We start from the raw sequence: 19,671 nt of genomic DNA on the forward strand, positions 1-19,671 counted from the left end.
ATGAGTTGTGGTCTCTAGTTATGTCCTCACATCCTTCTCGTCCTGATTCTGTCTTCTGTGGTGTTTGTCTGTCTCCAGTCAGAGGGAGCGAGCGGTGAGGGCGGTGTTGACCCTGCACTGCCGCCTGCAGGAGACGGACGAGTCTCTGCGGAGGGAGCGCTTCCTGACGGAGAGGCTGCTGATCCCGGAGCAGTGGATCCACGAGGCCAAGGCCACCCGAGCGCGCCGCGACGCCGACCGCCATCTGGAGGCGCTGCACCTGTACCGGGCCGGGTGCTGGAGCCAGTGTCACCGGCTGCTCATCCAACACCTGGCCTCAGGTCTGTCACTTTAAGAACGACGCAGACGGACCCTTTCATGAGCGCAGAAGACGACAGTGGTTTTGTTTGTCCTTCATGCTCTTCTAAAGGAAGCCGTCACATTAAGCTTGTCCCTCCCGTAGATTGCATCATCAACGACAACCACGACTACCTGCTGGAGTTCCTGGAGGGGCTGGCGGTCCCTGAACACAGCGCCACCATCCAGGACTGGGACACGGCGGGGGGGGTCTACCTGGACTACATCCGCGTTATAAAGACCCTGCAGGACATCCAGCAGGTACTGAAGCGTCACCTTTATTTTGAAAGGGTTATTTTAATGTACAATGAAGATGAGTAGAAGCCAAAGTGCTCTGCTCGTCACGCGCTAACACGTTAGCATGCTGCTAACACGTTAGCATGCTGCTAACACGTTAGCATGCTGCTAACACGTTAGCATGCTGCTAACACGTTAGCATGCTGCTAACATGTTAGCATGCTGCTAACACGTTAGCATGCTGCTAACACGTTAGCATGCTGCTAACACGTTAGCATGCTGCTAACACAAAGTCACTTCCTGTGTGTTCCAGATGGAAACCGCCGGTTACGAGTTGGAGCGTCTCCACGGCGACGTGACGTCTCTGTGCAGCAGGATCGAGCTGCTGCCCTGCAGCTCCGCCAGAGACCGGCTCGCCCAATCAGGTGACAGAACACAGCGGCTCCTGGCCTCTGATTGGCCGACGGTCAGAGAGAGAACTTTAGAAGCTTAAAGTTGCACAGAAACCTGGTGTGTGTGTGTGTGTGTGTGTGTGTGTGTGTATATATTATATTTATATATATTGTGAGGTGAGCTGCATCCACGACTCAAACTCCTCCTCCTCCTCCTCCTCCTCCTCCTCCTCCTCCTCCTCCTCCTCCTGCTGCTGCTGCAGAGATGGCGAAGCGTGTGGCTAACATCCTGCGCGTGGTGCTGACCCTCCAGCAGGGCGACGGCTCCGACTCCCTCGGCGTCCCGCTCGGCCTGCTGGCGCCGCACATCAGCCGGCTGCCGATGCCGGAGGACTACACGCTGGAGGAGCTGAGAGGACTCACGCAGTCCTACCTGAGACAGCTCATCATCAGCCAATGAGAGCGCACGACGGCAGCTCATCATCATCCAATGAGAGCGCACGACGGCCGAGGCCAGTTAGAAAAATATATATAAAAGACAAACGGGAGACGAGTCACGAGAAAACAGTTCTACGACTCGATTCTGGAGTTTGTTCTGAAGACGGACGTAAAGCTGCGATACGTCATTCCTCTTCCTCCTCTTCCTCCTCTTCCTCTCCTTCTTCTCCTTCCTCTCCTTCTTCTTCTCCTTCTTCTCCTTCTTCTTCTCCTTCCTCTCCTTCTCCTTCTCCTTCTCCTTCTCCTTCTCCTTCTTCTTCTCCTTCTTCTTCTCCTTCTTCTTCTCCTTCTTCTCCTTCTTCTTCTTCTCCTTCCTCTCCTTCTCCTTCTCCTTCTTCTTCTCCTTCTTCTTCTCCTTCTCCTTCTTCTTCTCCTTCTTCTCCTTCTTCTTCTTCTCCTTCTTCTTCTCCTTCTCCTTCTTCTCCTTCTTCTCCTTCTTCTTCTCCTTCTTCTTCTCCTTCCTCTCCTTCTCCTTCTTCTCCTTCATCTTCTCCTTCTTCTCCTTCTTCTCCTTCATCTTCTTCTTCTTCTCCTTCTCCTCCTTTTTCTTTTTCAGGGGAGAATTTTAAAAGAGAAAGAAGTTCCTCCTCGTTCCTTTCATGAGGAACGTGACTTTGAAGGACGGTCCTGGTCCAGTTTCCAGACTCTTTAATAGAAAGCAGTGAGCAGCAGGAAGTCAAATGTCCACATTCTGTTGGTTATTTTTAAAGTTCTCCCGTGAACCCGACTTATTTCCGTCTTGAACAGAGTTTAGTTGAGTAGCGTGTTTATTTACATACGTGTATGTATGTAAATAAACTGTTATTATTGTACCTGCAGGTGAGCGTTTAAATGTGACCTCAGTTATTCGTTTCACCTCTGACCCCCCCAAAGAAAGTGCCGCGTCATCGATTAGCTCCGACAAAACCAGAAGAAAACCTCGTCTGGTTGTTTCATTGTTTTCATTCAAAGATTTGTTTTTTATGAACAAACAGCCGTTAGCTTAGCATCGTGTGAATAAAGACGACTCTGAATGTGGAAGACGAGCGGTGACGACGTGCACAACGTGGGTTTTGTTTTTTGGAGTTCAACATATAAAATGCCTCGCGGTCTATTTTTGTAGATTTCTGTTTGGTTTGAATGTAAATCAGGTGTGTGTGTGTGTGTGTGCGCGTGCGCGTGTGTGTGCGCGTGTGTGTGTGTGAGAACAAAGTGTTGTTGTTTTATCAGCACTTCGGTTCAGTTTGATCGTCAGTTTTTCCAAAGTGAAGAGTTTCCTCCCAAAAACGAGCTGCCAGTCAGAGATTTCACTCCATGTAATTATATAAATATTGTATATTTTTGGAAAATCAAACTGGGAATATCAGGTTGTTTTTATTCTCCACCTTAATTATTAATAAATTGGATGCAAAGTGTTTTGGAATGAAACTCTTATCCGTCGGTCATTTTTCTTTTTGTTACAGAAAAACTGTCGAAGTAAAAAATCTGTTCCTCAACAAACAGGAAGCTGTGTGTGTGTGTGTGTGTGTGTGTGTGTGCTCTGTCATGTTTCCTGATGCTGTTATTTTTTAATAAAGAAATAAACAGTTTGTGTATTTTTTGGATCTCATTGGAGGAAAAGAGACAAACATCTCATTTACCTGCGATCGGTGAAGCTTTTCGCTGAATGTGCTTCTTTATAAAGTTCACGACGTAAAGTGACAAAATATAAAAGACTGATAATCAGAAACGGTTAATTAGTGCTTTGCATATGAAAGGAATTTGACGAATAACTCAGATTGGAGTGAGACGAGGAGAAAATGTGATGTCGTGATCTTCGCAATAGAACATCTGTGACGTGTGGAGTCTCGGCCAATGAGCGTTCAGATGTCCTCAGCGTCTTCATTTCCCGCCGTTAAAGTTTAAGTTCCGTTACCGGTCAGACTTGCTGGGTTAAGTTAACGTCCGCTGCATGCGGAACTTTGTCGACTGTTGACGTTCGTCATTATCACGATTTAGAAGGAAAAAACGTAACGTGATGAAAGACGCCCGCCCCCCCGTTCCGGTTCAGTTCGTTAACGTTAAACCGGAACACCGGCGCATCTGCTTAAACTCAAAGTAGAATGAGATGATTTCATGGTCAGAATAACTTTCATGACCACGAAACATGAGGCCCAGATACTGAAGAGATGATGAGGTCACAGAGCTTCAGGGAGAGGAGGCTGTCTGTAGCGCAGCTCAATGCAGGATGAGATGTGAGTGGAGCTGGGCCTGGATAAAGGTGGAGCTGGGCCTGGATAAAGGTGGAGCTGGGCCTGGATAAAGGAGGAGCTGGGCCTGGATAAAGGTGGAGCTGGGCCTGGATAAAGGAGGAGCTGGGCCTGGATAAAGGTGGAGCTGGGCCTGGATAAAGGTGGAGCTGGGCCTGGATAAAGGAGGAGCTGGGCCTGGATAAAGGAGGAGCTGGGCCTGGATAAAGGAGGAGCTGGGCCTGGATAAAGGTGGAGCTGGGCCTGGATAAAGGTGGAGCTGGGCCTGGATAAAGGAGGAGCTGGGCCTGGATAAAGGTGGAGCTGGGCCTGGATAAAGGTGGAGCTGGGCCTGGATAAAGGTGGAGCTGGGCCTGGATAAAGGAGGAGCTGGGCCTGGATAAAGGTGGAGCTGGGCCTGGATAAAGGAGGAGCTGGGCCTGGATAAAGGAGGAGCTGGGCCTGGATAAAGGAGGAGCTGGGCCTGGATAAAGGAGGAGCTGGGCCTGGATAAAGGTGGAGCTGGGCCTGGATAAAGGAGGAGCTGGGCCTGGATAAAGGAGGAGCTGGGCCTGGATAAAGGAGGAGCTGGGCCTGGATAAAGGAGGAGCTGGGCCTGGATAAAGGTGGAGCTGGGCCTGGATAAAGGCGGAGCTGGGCCTGGATAAAGGTGGAGCTGGGCCTGGATAAAGGAGGAGCTGGGCCTGGATAAAGGAGGAGCTGGGCCTGGATAAAGGAGGAGCTGGGCCTGGATAAAGGAGGAGCTGGGCCTGGATAAAGGAGGAGCTGGGCCTGGATAAAGGTGGAGCTGGGCCTGGATAAAGGAGGAGCTGGGCCTGGATAAAGGAGGAGCTGGGCCTGGATAAAGGAGGAGCTGGGCCTGGATAAAGGAGGAGCTGGGCCTGGATAAAGGTGGAGCTGGGCCTGGATAAAGGTGGAGCTGGGCCTGGATAAAGGAGGAGCTGGGCCTGGATAAAGGTGGGGCTGGGCCTGGATAAAGGAGGAGCTGGGCCTGGATAAAGGTGGAGCTGGGCCTGGATAAAAAATAATAATACATTTTAAAAATGCGTCAACGCGCGATAAAATAATGGTCGGCGTTAATTAATGAATGCGTTAACTTGCCCAGCACTAATACATACATATCTACATAACAGTGATAATGTAGACTAATAATCACAATAGTACTTATTATTACAAGTGTGTTTGATGGATCTAAAATGAAGTCTCCATCACTTTTTTTTGTAAATCTGCCAATATTCAAAATCTACGTAGTTGATTCAAAATGTGTAGGAAGAGTTTAATGATGAAAAAGCATGTACGAAAATTATAACTACCGTTCTTCAGACTACGGGAACAAAAACATGAGCCCCCTGGTGGACACTAGAGAGAATGCAGCTTCAACACATGAAGCTTTCTGTCTAGAGTCGCTGTTTGGTTTGTCCATTCTGGGCTTCTGTAGGAAACATGGACTGAAGAGGACCCTCTCCCTATGTAGCCATGAAGAACTCATTCTAAGATAACAACACGATTCTTAGTTTCAGGTGATAAAAATACAGAAGTGAAGTAAAACTTCTTCCTGTTTCGTGTAAACATCTTTATTAACATCTAAACCAATCATCATGCAAATAAAGACATTGAACGTATAGTTGTTTTTACACACACACTTTATCGCAAAGCACTTTCCACCAGAACTCGACACAATGAAGACGTTTCCGTTTGGTCCACATCAAAGGACACATTTCGATTTATTCTGAAGACCTGCAGCTCTTCTGACCAGTGAGAGCGACTCAAACCAACGTCTGCTTTCATGGAACATCAACTCATTCACATTCGTTTCCTCGTTCAATAGATTCTAGTCATGAAACTAAATGAATGTAACGTTTCACACAAACATCAAAGGTTTAACTGTAAAATAAATTATTCTGACTTCACTTCTTTAATCTCAACCAACCAGATCTCACAGACGGTCGGTTGTACAGGAAGTGGTGTGACGGGGGGGGGGGGGGGTCTATGTGACCATGTACTCCTGCCGCTTGTTGAGTCGGACCTGGCAGAGCGACACGGCGCCCACGGCCACGTAGATGCCGGCGGCGATGAAGCAGTTGATGCCGACCTGGTTGTAGAGACCGTAGATGTTCTGAGGAGGGTTTTTACTGCAGAACAACAGATTCATGTTTAACGTAATCATTCATCTGATAAACACAACAGATTCATATTGAACTTTCATGATTCATCTGATGAACAGCAGTTTGTTCACCCGCTGAACTCAAAGCAGGTTCCGGGTTTTTTTGTCTCCCGTCACATTTTTCTCTCTGTGGTCTTGATTTTTATATATATAATATATATATATATAATATATATATATATTATATATAATATATATATATATATATATATTATATATAATATATATATATAATATATATATATATATATATTATATATAATATATATATATAATATATATATATATAATATATATATATATATTATATATAATATATATATATATATATATTATATATAATATATATATATATTATATATATATATATTATATATATATATATTATATATAATATATATATATATATATATATATTATATATAATATATATATATATTATATATATAATATATATATATATAATATATATATATATTATATATATATTATATATATATATATAATATATATATATATATATTGTAATCAGTGCCGTTCTGTTCACAGCGACTCACTCGTTACGAATGTCCTCCTCAGTGAACGGGACGTCCTCGATCAGCACGGCCGACTTGGCGCTGAAGAAGATTCCCAACATCGCCTCGAAGAAGAGACACAGCAGGTCAGAACAGAGAGGCTCCACGTGAGGCCCGGGGCCCTCGAGAGGCTCCACGTGAGGCCCGGGGCCCTCGAGAGGCTCCACGTGAGGCCCGGGGCCCTCGGGAGCCTCCACGTGAGGCCCGGGGCCCTCGGGAGGCTCCACGTGAGGCCCGGGGCCCTCAGGAGGCTCCACGTGAGGCCCGGGGCCCTCGGGAGGCTCCACGTGAGGCCCGGGGCCCTCGGGAGGCTCCACGTGAGGCCCGGGGCCTCAACATGTCGTTTTTATTACATTTATTCAAAATCCAAAGCGAAGAAGACATATCTTTATAATAAATCATAATTAACCACTTCAGTCAGTTGAAGACAAACTCGTCCTCTGGTTGTAGCTTTTCTCACTTGTTGTTCATTATTTGTTTGTTGTTGTTTATCTTTAGTTCTTGTTGTTGATCAGACAAAACATTTGGTTTTAGACGAGATACTTCAGTTGAAGTAGATGAATTAATGAGACTAATGAGGTTAAACGGTTCATTCACGTGTCATTTTACAACAGAGATGCAGAATTAAAGGTAAGTTGTACAAACACGTATAATCAAAGAACACAATAAATACATGAATCCTTATTACAGCCTAAATGTAAATAAACCAACATCCGGTTTATTTATTCTGTTGGTGGAAAAACTGACTTCCTGTTCTGAAGCATCACATGAGTCACATGACTCATTTAAAACACTTCTACCTCTTCAGTTCCTCAATTATTATATCATAACACTCGAATGAAGCTGAACGTGCTGGAAGAAGAATCAGAAGAAGACTGAATATACTTTAAATATTCATCTAATCAGCTGATCAAATAATCAATATTTAAGATCAATAACTTCATTAACATCAGAAATAATGTCTCCGTTTATTAATGCCATTCAGGAACCAAACTACACGGAAACATTAATAATAATAATGATGTTTAAGACGAACGTCTCATCCTCAGAGGAGTCATTCATTTGAGTGACAGCCCAGACATTAGCCACCGCCACACCGCTCATTACAGACAGGTGATCAGCACGAGATCACTGATCGATCCACAGCGGAACTGATTATTGATTGATTGTCAGAACAGTGATACAGTACAGTAATATTATTATTATTATTATAAAATGTACATTTAGCTTGGGCCTACGTGAGCGCCGTCTATTTACTGGAATATCATTTGCGTTGAAGGATTACTGTGCGACGGATGGATGTCTCGCGAGCTCACTCAGAGAGATGACGTATTAAAAACCCGGACTGTAAAACAGTCGACGTTCATTTACAATAAAAAGCATCCGCTAAGCAGTATGACTCCAGGAAATAGTCGGCCCCCTCCATATTTCTTACCAGCATGATGACCCCCCAGATGCTGATCACTATCCCGCACGCGGCCATCTTCGGCCCGCAGAACAGAAGCGACGGCATGTCAGTGTTCGGTTAATCGATCGGTCAGAAGATTTGTTCTTTATGTTCGTTTGTTTCACTAGAAACGAGAAATGTTCCGGCTAGAGTCTCTCGGTCAGCTGATCCTCATCGCTCGGGTTCACTCGGAGAAAGTCGACAACGCTCGTGACCCCGCGGCGCAGGGACCAATGAAAAGACGCGCTCAGTTCGACACGCCCCGCCCTTTTCCTCTGAGACTCACCAATGAAAAACCGCACAACTCTTATCATCTGATCCTCTTCTTCTTCTTCCTTTTCCTTTTCCTCTTCCTCTTCTTGTTCTTCTTGTTCTTCTTGTTCTTTCAGTTTATTGGCGGACTATAAACCACCGCTTAAGGCGCATTACCGCCACCTACTGGACTGGAGTGTGTAACATCATGACTTTATGACCTTTATCATTTTTATACACAATAATAATGTTATTTATATATATATTATTATATATATACATATACATATATACATAATAAATAATATACATATATATGTATATATTATTATATACACATATATATATATAATAAACAATATACATATATATATTGTATATATATATATATTTTATTGTCTATTTATTTATTTATTATTATTCTTTTTTATACTATAAGTACGAGACATCCTGAGCCACACTCCAGACCAGCTGGTGGCGGTAATGCACTAATTTATTGTTTCCCAACCGCCAATAAACCTCAAAAAAGAAGAAGAAAGACTGACCAATGGCGTTCAGTTCAACGTTCAACCTCCAAAGTCGCGCAAACATTCCCTTTATATCCCGTCTGTCTTTGTTCTACGATATTGATATCTTATTTTGTATCTGTAATATAGAAATCACTCCGTATTGATTCCGATCAATGAATCTGATTGGATGTGTTTCTCTCACAGCTCGAGGTCTCTATGGAAGCGCGCTAACGTTACAGGAGCTAACTGTAGCTAGCAGCTAGCTGCGTGTTCTCGTGTTGTTGTTTTTGACTGAAGAAGAAGAAGAAGTTTAAAGAAAAGAGCTGCAACTCCTCCACCGACATGACGTCAGCCTCTGCTAAGGTGAGTCCTTACCTGGTTATACATAGATCTAGATATATATGTTTTTATATATATCTAGATCTGTAGAACAGAACGGACAGTGTGCTACAGACAGAATCTAAGCTGCACAGTCTCGCGGCTGTAAACCAAACTATTCAGAAACCGATTTGCTCTCCGCACGAACAAACGTCATGAAAAGTACTTTAACTTAATGCACCTCCTAAATAAACACATTAGTGAAACATTCGGCATATAGTTAATGCACCAAACATGTACTGTTAACATAGAAACACAGACTTTACTGAATACTTGTACGAGCCAGCTGGTGGGAAACCTCCTGATATTTATTAAAAGCGCTGTTTGGTGGATCAGGTTCTTCATGGAGACCCTCACAGATACGATCATGATATTTACTGATATGTATTTATGTGCTCACAGTCTGATGACATCATCATCTCACCTTTAATGTTGCACTTAACCAGTGGTGGAATGTTGTTACGTACTTTTACTTAGAACTCGATTTGAGGTACTTGAGTAACTTGAATGTTCTACTTTATACTGTACTACATCTCAGAGGTACATGTTGTACTTTATACTGTACTACATCTCAGAGGTACATGTAGTACTTTATACTGTACTACATCTCAGAGGTACATGTAGTACTTTATACTGTACTACACCTCAGAGGTACATGTAGTACTTTATACTGTACTACTTCATGTTGTACTTTATACTGTACTACATCTCAGAGGTACATGTAGTACTTTATACTGTACTACATCTCAGAGGTACATGTTGTACTTTATACTGTACTACATCTCAGAGGTACATGTTGTACTTTATACTGTACTACATCTCAGAGGTACATGTAGTACTTTATACTGTACTACATCTCAGAGGTACATGTAGTACTTTATACTGTACTACTTCATGTTGTACTTTATACTGTACTACATCTCAGAGGTACATGTTGTACTTTATACTGTACTACATCTCAGAGGTACATGTAGTACTTTATACTGTACTACATCTCAGAGGTACATGTAGTACTTTATACTGTACTACTTCATGTTGTACTTTATACTGTACTACATCTCAGAGGTACATGTTGTACTTTATACTGTACTACATCTCAGAGGTACATGTTGTACTTTATACTGTACTACATCTCAGAGGTACATGTAGTACTTTATACTGTACTACTTCATGTTGTACTTTATACTGTACTACATCTCAGAGGTACATGTTGTACTTTATACTGTACTACATCTCAGAGGTACATGTAGTACTTTATACTGTACTACATCTCAGAGGTACATGTAGTACTTTATACTGTACTACTTCATGTTGTACTTTATACTGTACTACATCTCAGAGGTACATGTTGTACTTTATACTGTACTACACCTCAGAGGTACATGTTGTACTTTATACTGTACTACATCTCAGAGGTACATGTAGTACTTTATACTGTACTACATCTCAGAGGTACATGTAGTACTTTATACTGTACTACACCTCAGAGGTACATGTAGTACTTTATACTGTACTACTTCATGTTGTACTTTATACTGTACTACATCTCAGAGGTACATGTAGTACTTTATACTGTACTACATCTCAGAGGTACATGTAGTACTTTATACTGTACTGCATCTCAGAGGTACATGTAGTACTTTATACTGTACTACATCTCAGAGGTACATGTAGTACTTTATACTGTACTACACCTCAGAGGTACATGTAGTACTTTATACTGTACTACATCTCAGAGGTACATGTAGTACTTTATACTGTACTACATCTCAGAGGTACATGTAGTACTTTATACTGTACTGCATCTCAGAGGTACATGTAGTACTTTATACTGTACTGCATCTCAGAGGTACATATTGTACTTTATACTGTACTACAGCTCAGAGGTACATGTTGTACTTTATACTGTACTACACCTCAGAGGTACATGTAGTACTTTATACTGTACTACATCTCAGAGGTACATGTAGTACTTTATACTGTACTACATCTCAGAGGTACATGTAGTACTTTATACTGTACTGCATCTCAGAGGTACATGTTGTACTTTATACTGTACTACATCTCAGAGGTACATGTAGTACTTTATACTGTACTGCATCTCAGAGGTACATGTAGTACTTTATACTGTACTGCATCTCAGAGGTACATATTGTACTTTATACTGTACTACACCTCAGAGGTACATGTTGTACTTTATACTGTACTACACCTCAGAGGTACATGTAGTACTTTATACTGTACTACATCTCAGAGGTACATGTAGTACTTTATACTGTACTGCATCTCAGAGGTACATGTAGTACTTTATACTGTACTACATCTCAGAGGTACATGTAGTACTTTATACTGTACTGCATCTCAGAGGTACATGTAGTACTTTATACTGTACTACACCTCAGAGGTACATGTAGTACTTTATACTGTACTGCATCTCAGAGGTACATGTTGTACTTTATACTGTACTGCATCTCAGAGGTACATATTGTACTTTATACTGTACTACTTCATGTTGTACTTTATACTGTACTACATCTCAGAGGTACATGTAGTACTTTATACTGTACTACATCTCAGAGGTACATGTAGTACTTTATACTGTACTGCATCTCAGAGGTACATGTTGTACTTTATACTGTACTACATCTCAGAGGTACATGTAGTACTTTATACTGTACTGCATCTCAGAGGTACATATTGTACTTTATACTGTACTACTTCATGTTGTACTTTATACTGTACTACATCTCAGAGGTACATGTAGTACTTTATACTGTACTACATCTCAGAGGTACATGTAGTACTTTATACTGTACTGCATCTCAGAGGTACATATTGTACTTTATACTGTACTACTTCATGTTGTACTTTATACTGTACTACATCTCAGAGGTACATGTTGTACTTTATACTGTACTACATCTCAGAGGTACATGTTGTACTTTATACTGTACTGCATCTCAGAGGTACATGTTGTACTTTATACTGTACTACATCTCTCAGAGGTACATGTAGTACTTTATACTGTACTACATCTCAGAGGTACATGTTGTACTTTATACTGTACTACATCTCAGAGGTACATGTACTTTATACTGTACTACATCTCAGAGGTACATGTTGTACTTTATACTGTACTGCATCTCAGAGGTACATGTAGTACTTTATACTGTACTACATCTCAGAGGTACATGTTGTACTTTATACTGTACTACATCTCAGAGGTACATGTACTTTATACTGTACTGCATCTCAGAGGTATATGTTGTACTTTATACTGTACTACATCTCAGAGGTACATGTTGTACTTTATACTGTACTACATCTCAGAAGTATTAGTGTTTGTACTGCAGTAAAGGCTCTGAGCACTTTGTCTTCTTCAGGTCGGGGAGATCTTCTCAGCAGCAGGAGTTGCTTTCACCAAGTTAGGAGAGTTGACCATGCAGCTGCACCCAGTGTCTGACTCCAGCCCTGCAGGGTGACATACACACACGCAGACACACAAACACACACATACTCTGCTTGTGTGGTGTATTAATGTGTGTGTTGGTCCTCAGAGCGAAGTGGACGGAGACGGAGATCGAGATGCTTCGTCTGGCGGTTCGTCGGTTTGGAGACGACCTGAACAACATCAGCACTGTGATCAAAGAGCGCACCGTGTAGGTCTTCATCTGGTCTCATTAGTGTTAGGGAGCTCTTTTTGTGTTGTTCATTGTTATTAGTGAGCTCTTTTTGTGTTCATTGTTATTAGTGAGCTCTTTTAATGTTGTTCATTGTTATTAGGGAGCTCTTTTTATGTTGTTCATTGTTATTAGTGAGCTCTTTTTATGTTATTCATTGTTATTAGTGAGCTCTTTTTGTGTTGTTCATTGTTATTAGTGAGCTCTTTTAATGTTGTTCATTGTTATTAGGGAGCTCTTTTTGTGTTATTCGCTGTCATTAGTGAGCTCTTTTAATGTTATTCATTGTTATTAGTGAGCTCTTTTTGTGTTGTTCATTGTTATTAGTGAGCTCTTTTAATGTTATTCATTGTCATTAGTGAGCTCTTTTTGTGTTGTTCATTGTTATTAGTGAGCTCTTTTAATGTTATTCATTGTTATTAGTGAGCTCTTTTTGTGTTGTTCATTGTTATTAGTGAGCTCTTTTAATGTTGTTCATTGTTATTAGGGAGCTCTTTTTGTGTTCATTGTTATTAGTGAGCTCTTTTTATGTTATTCATTGTTCTTAGTGAGCTCTTTTTGTGTTGTTCATTGTTATTAGGGAGCTCTTTTTGTGTTGTTCATTGTTATTAGTGAGCTCTTTTTGTGTTGTTCATTGTTATTAGGGAGCTGTTTTTGTGTTGTTCATTGTTATTAGGGAGCTCTTTTTGTGTTGTTCATTGTTATTAGTGAGCTCTTTTAATGTTGTTCATTGTTATTAGTGAGCTCTTTTAATGTTGTTCATTGTTATTAGTGAGCTCTTTTTATGTTGTTCATTATTAGTGAGCTCTTTTAATGTTATTCATTGTTATTAGTGAGCTCTTTTTGTGTTCATTGTGATTAGTGAGCTCTTTTTATGTTGTTCATTGTTATTAGGGAGCTCTTTTGATGTTCATTGTTATTAGGGAGCTCTTTTGATCATTGTTATTAGGGAGCTCTTTATGTTTGTATTGTTATTAATGAGCTCTTTTTATGTATTTATTGTCATTAATGAGCTCTTTTTATGTTGTTCATTGTTATCAATGAACTATTTTTATGTTGTTCATTGTTATTGATGAGCTCTTTTTATGTTATTCATTGTTATTAGTGAGCTCTTTTTATGTTATTCATTGTTATTAATGAGCTAGATTGCATATTTATGAACTTATGTTTTTCCCCTGGTAATTTGCATAAACGGTCATTGTTAAGCTCATATTCAGATATTTAATAATAAATGGAACATTAAAATAAAACATAATAATGAACGGATCTAAAGATGTTTCTTCTTTTTTAGAGCTCAGATTAAGAGCACGGTGAAGAGGAAGCTGTACGAGGACAGTCGGGTCCCGATCTCCTCCGAGACGCCGAAGAAGACAGTCAAAAAAGCTGCCGTCGCCATGGCGCCGGCCGCCGCCCCCCCCATGATCGCCGTGCCGGCCTCGCAGGTCGTCGTGGCGACGGGCATGCAGAGCAGCCCCTCTCTGGCTCCTCCCATCAAGAAGCAGAAGACGGCAGGTGAGCAGAGGACAGGAAGTGAACTTCTGGTGGATCGGATGTAGACGTGATGAGTAGAATCCATTTTGTTTAACCTGAATCACACATTACACCAGACTCCACTGACAGGAACACTCGCGCCCTGGTTCATCTTTCCACCTTTTCGACTCTCACTTACTCAGGTTTAAGTTAAATAAACTGCCAAATCCCAATATCTTCAGACCTAATGCGGTTTTTGGTGAGTTATATACACATATATAAATATATATATATATATAAGCTCATATTGTTAAGCTCATATTCAGATATTTGATAATAAATGGAACAATAAAATAAAACATAATAATGAACGGATCTAAAGATGTTTCTTCTTTTTTAGAGCTCAGATTAAGAGCACGGTGAACATATATATATATATATACATACATATATATATATATATATATGTATATATATATATATATGTATATATATATGTATATATATATATATATACATATATATATATATATATATATATATATACATATATATATATATACATACATACATATATATATGTTCAAAGGGCGGGGCTCAGCGAAGGATCAATTGTGTAAAGTTTTTTTCAGTGAATGTTTCTGTCAGTTAATAAACATGTGAACCTCCTGCAGACGTGACTCTCAGCGCTCTCAATGACTCAGACGTGAACAGCGACCTGGTCGACATCGAAGGACTCGGAGACGGTTCCTCCAACAAGAAACTCAACTTTGACCAAGGTGAGCGCGTTCATACACTCTTCATGTACGCATCATGCACGCTTCATGCACGCTTCATGCACGCTTCATGCACGCTTCATGCACGCTTCATGCACGCTTCATGTACGCTTCATGCACGCATCATGCACGCTTCATGTACGCTTCATGCACGCTTCATGTACGCTTCATGCACGCATCATGCACGCTTCATGTACGCTTCATGCACGCTTCATGTACGCATCATGCACGCTTCATGTACGCATCATGCACGCTTCATGTACGCTTCATGCACGCTTCATGTACGCTTCATGTACGCTTCATGTACGCATCATGCACGCTTCATGTACGCTTCATGTACGCATCATGCACGCTTCATGTACGCATCATGCACGCTTCATGTACGCTTCATGCACGCTTCATGTACGCTTCATGTACGCTTCATGCACGCTTCATGCACGCATCATGCACGCTTCATGTACGCTTCATGCACGCTTCATGTACGCTTCATGTACGCTTCATGTACGCTTCATGTACGCATCATGCACGCTTCATGTACGCATCATGCACGCTTCATGCACGTTTCATGTACGCTTCATGCACGCATCATGCACGCTTCATGCACGCTTCATGTACGCTTCATGCACGCATCATGCACGCTTCATGTACGCTTCATGCACGCTTCATGTACGCTTCATGCACGCATCATGCACGCTTCATGCACGCTTCATGCACGCTTCATGCACGCTTCATGCACGCTTCATGCACGCTTCATGTACGCTTCATGCACGCATCATGCACGCTTCATGTACGCTTCATGCACGCTTCATGTACGCTTCATGCACGCTTCATGCACGCTTCATGTACGCTTCATGTACGCATCATGCACGCTTCATGTACGCATCATGCACGCTTCATGCACGCTTCATGCACGCTTCATGTACGCATCATACACTCTTCATGTACGCATCATGCACGCTTCATGTACGCATCATGCACGCTTCATGTACGCATCATGCACGCTTCATGCACGCTTCATGCACGCTTCATGCACGCTTCATGTACGCATCATACACTCTTCATGTACGCATCATGCACGCTTCATGTACGCATCATACACTCTTCATGTACGCATCATGCACGCTTCATGTACGCATCATACACTCTTCATGTACGCATCATGCACGCTTCATGTACGCATCATACACTCTTCATGTACGCATCATGCACGCTTCATGTACGCATCATACACTCTTCATGTACGCTTCATGCACGCTTCATGTACGCATCATACACTCTTCATGTACGCATCATGCACGCTTCATGTACGCATCATGCACGCTTCATGTACGCATCATACACTCTTCATGTACGCATCATGCACGCTTCATGTACGCATCATACACTCTTCATGTACGCATCATGCACGCTTCATGTACGCATCATACACTCTTCATGTACGCATCATGCACGCTTCATGTACGCATCATACACTCTTCATGTACGCATCATGCACGCTTCATGTACGCATCATACACTCTTCATGCACGCTTCATGCACGCTTCATGTACGCATCATACACTCTTCATGTACGCATCATGCACGCTTCATGTACGCATCATACACTCTTCATGTACGCATCATGCACGCTTCATGTACGCATCATACACTCTTCATGTACGCTTCATGCACGCTTCATGTACGCATCATACACTCTTCATGTACGCATCATGCACACTTCATGCACGCATCATGCACGCTTCATGCACGCATCATACACTCTTCATGCACGCATCATACACTCTTCATGTACGCATCATGTACGCTTCATGCACGCATCATGTACGCATCATGCACGCATCATGCACGCTTCATGCACGCATCATACACTCTTCATGCACGCTTCATGCACGCTTCATGCACGCTTCATGCACGCATCATGTACGCATCATGTACGCATCATGCACGCTTCATGTACGCATCATGCACGCTTCATGCACGCTTCATGCACGCATCATACACTCTTCATGTACGCATCATGCACACTTCATGCACGCATCATGCACGCTTCATGCACGCATCATACACTCTTCATGCACGCATCATACACTCTTCATGTACGCATCATGCACGCATCATGCACGCATCATGTACGCATCATGCACGCATCATACACTCTTCATGCACGCATCATACACTCTTCATGTACGCATCATGCACACTTCATGCACGCTTCATGCACGCATCATACACTCTTCATGCACGCATCATACACTCTTCATGTACGCATCATGCACGCTTCATGCACGCATCATGCACGCTTCATGCACGCATCATACACTCTTCATGCACGCATCATACACTCTTCATGTACGCATCATGCACACTTCATGCACGCTTCATGCACGCTTCATGCACGCTTCATGCACGCATCATGTACGCATCATGTACGCATCATGCACGCATCATGCACGCTTCATGCACGCTTCATGCACGCTTCATGTACGCATCATGCACGCTTCATGCACGCATCATGCACGCTTCATGCACGCTTCATGTACGCTTCATGCACGCTTCATGTACGCATCATGCACGCTTCATGCACGCTTCATGCACGCTTCATGCACGCTTCATGCACGCTTCATGCACGCTTCATGCACGCTTCATGCACGCTTCATGCACGCTTCATGCACGCTTCATGTACGCTTCATGCACGCTTCATGTACGCATCATGCACGCTTCATGCACGCATCATGCACGCTTCATGCACGCTTCATGCACGCTTCATGCACGCTTCATGTACGCTTCATGCACGCTTCATGTACGCATCATGCACGCTTCATGCACGCTTCATGCACGCTTCATGCACGCTTCATGCACGCATCATGCACGCTTCATGCACGCTTCATGTACGCTTCATGCACGCTTCATGTACGCATCATGCACGCTTCATGCACGCTTCATGTACGCTTCATGCACGCTTCATGTACGCATCATGCACGCTTCATGTACGCTTCATGCACGCTTCATGCACGCTTCATGTACGCATCATGCACGCTTCATGCACGCTTCATGCACGCTTCATGTACGTATCATGCACGCATCATGCACGCATCATGCACGCTTCATGCACGCTTCATGTACGCTTCATGCACGCTTCATGTACGCATCATGTACGCATCATGCACACTTCATGCACGCATCATGTACGCATCATGCACGCTTCATGCACGCTTCATGCACGCTTCATGCACGCTTCATGCACGCTTCATGCACGCTTCATGTACGCATCATGCACGCTTCATGCACGCTTCATGCACGCTTCATGCACGCTTCATGCACGCTTCATGCACGCATCATGCACGCTTCATGCAAGCTTCATGCACGCTTCATGCACGCTTCATGTACGCTTCATGCACGCTTCATGCACGCATCATGCACGCTTCATGTACGCATCATGCACGCTTCATGCACGCTTCATGTACGCATCATGCACGCTTCATGCACGCTTCATGTACGCTTCATGTACGCATCATGCACGCTTCATGCACGCTTCATGTACGCATCATGCACGCTTCATGCACGCTTCATGTACGCTTCATGCACGCTTCATGTACGCATCATGCACGCTTCATGCACGCTTCATGTACGCATCATGCACGCTTCATGCACGCTTCATGTACGCTTCATGCACGCTTCATGCACGCATCAAATTTATATTTTATTTTCATTATTTTAATGTTGAGGAGATTTTGAAGTTCGAATTGTTCTCCTCAGAGAGCCTGAATCTGGACTCCAGCCTCATCATGAACTCCAGTGACCTCCCCCTCCTGTCTCGCTGACCTTTGACCTGTCAGCTGAGAAGCATCACGTCTGAAACACTCGACGCTTCATCTGTCCATAATTTAAATTACTCCCATGTGTTGATTTTAAACGTAAAGGTAAATGTTAAATGGTCCGAGGAATCAAATTTAAACAAATTTATTATCTTTTTATTTTATTTTATTAACAGCACGTAACTTTGTCCTCTGTTGAACTTATAAACTTCAGGTTCTAAACTGAGAGAACAAAGAGTTTACTGAAGAACCGAACGAGACTTAAGATCCGTCTCATGTTATTCTACAGATCTCATGTTCAGACGCAAACCAACAACATGTTTGTTTATTCGTACTTTTGACTTCCCGACGTAAATCTTTAACAACACAAAGAGCTAAATCAGTAATCTCCTCAAACAGCTGCTCGCTGTAGTTTTTAATCAAACAAACAGCAGGAAGTAGTGCGTTAGTCGGGGACTAGTTTTAGCGGCGGATTGATCCACAGTCGATGCCCGAGTGACAATTTAGTGACGAGAAGAAAATGTGTAGAAAATGCAGACTTGTGCTTTAAGGCGTCGTGGTCCCGATGGCTGGCGATCATGTTGGTAACGAATCAGCTTTTTGACTTGAACATTTGACCAATCAGCAGCTGTGAGCGATGTGAAGACGTTTTGATTATATTAAGTAAAAAAAACTAAACTAGTTTGTTGTCTTTCTTTGGGTTTTGTTGGATGTTTTTGTTTCATTCAAGTGTTTCCTCGATGACCATATTTGGACTGAGTGACGTAGAGTATCGTCATAGTATACTATACACAGTATAGTATACTATACACAGTATAGTATAGTATACATAGTATACTATACTATACACAGTATACATAGTATACTATACACAGTATAGTATACTATGTATACTGTGTATAGTATACTATACA

General features: G+C 42.4%; 3 protein-coding genes across 6 annotated transcripts in view; 2 read left to right on the forward strand and 1 right to left on the reverse strand.

The window, feature by feature from the left end:
• The window catches only part of nup98 (nucleoporin 98 and 96 precursor), a gene marked incomplete at its 3' end in the record, with an annotated part of 31,707 nt that extends 30,282 nt beyond the window's left edge, over nt 1-1,425 (forward strand). For all 4 annotated transcript variants that reach the window (XM_079282836.1, XM_079282837.1, XM_079282838.1 and 1 more), the window contains exons 32-35: nt 79-320; nt 443-597; nt 887-998; nt 1,229-1,425. In XM_079282836.1, coding sequence (XP_079138962.1) covers nt 79-320; nt 443-597; nt 887-998; nt 1,229-1,425 — 706 coding nt within the window. The remainder of the gene's footprint in view (nt 1-78; nt 321-442; nt 598-886; nt 999-1,228) is intronic.
• Nucleotides 1,426-5,259: 3,834 nt separating this feature from the next.
• Nucleotides 5,260-8,136, reverse strand: rnasekb (ribonuclease, RNase K b). The gene is made up of 3 exons (XM_079282871.1): nt 7,866-8,136; nt 6,413-6,495; nt 5,260-5,823 (listed from the first exon to the last, which is right to left on the reverse strand). The coding sequence occupies exons 1-3, from the start codon at nt 7,941-7,943 to the stop codon at nt 5,679-5,681; spliced, it is 306 nt and encodes a 101-aa protein (XP_079138997.1). The 5' UTR covers nt 7,944-8,136; the 3' UTR covers nt 5,260-5,678.
• Nucleotides 8,137-8,669: 533 nt separating this feature from the next.
• On the forward strand, nt 8,670-19,457 carry LOC306787658 (BPTF-associated chromatin complex component 1-like). Its single transcript, XM_079282866.1, has 6 exons — nt 8,670-9,001; nt 12,400-12,494; nt 12,574-12,675; nt 13,988-14,208; nt 14,841-14,945; nt 18,699-19,457. The coding sequence occupies exons 1-6, from the start codon at nt 8,981-8,983 to the stop codon at nt 18,761-18,763; spliced, it is 609 nt and encodes a 202-aa protein (XP_079138992.1). The 5' UTR covers nt 8,670-8,980; the 3' UTR covers nt 18,764-19,457.
• The last annotated feature ends 214 nt before the right edge of the window (nt 19,458-19,671 follow it).

The sequence above is a fragment of the Melanostigma gelatinosum genome (assembly GCF_949748355.1).
Source record: "Melanostigma gelatinosum genome assembly, chromosome: 14".
Classification (NCBI taxonomy): Eukaryota; Metazoa; Chordata; class Actinopteri; order Perciformes; family Zoarcidae; genus Melanostigma; species Melanostigma gelatinosum.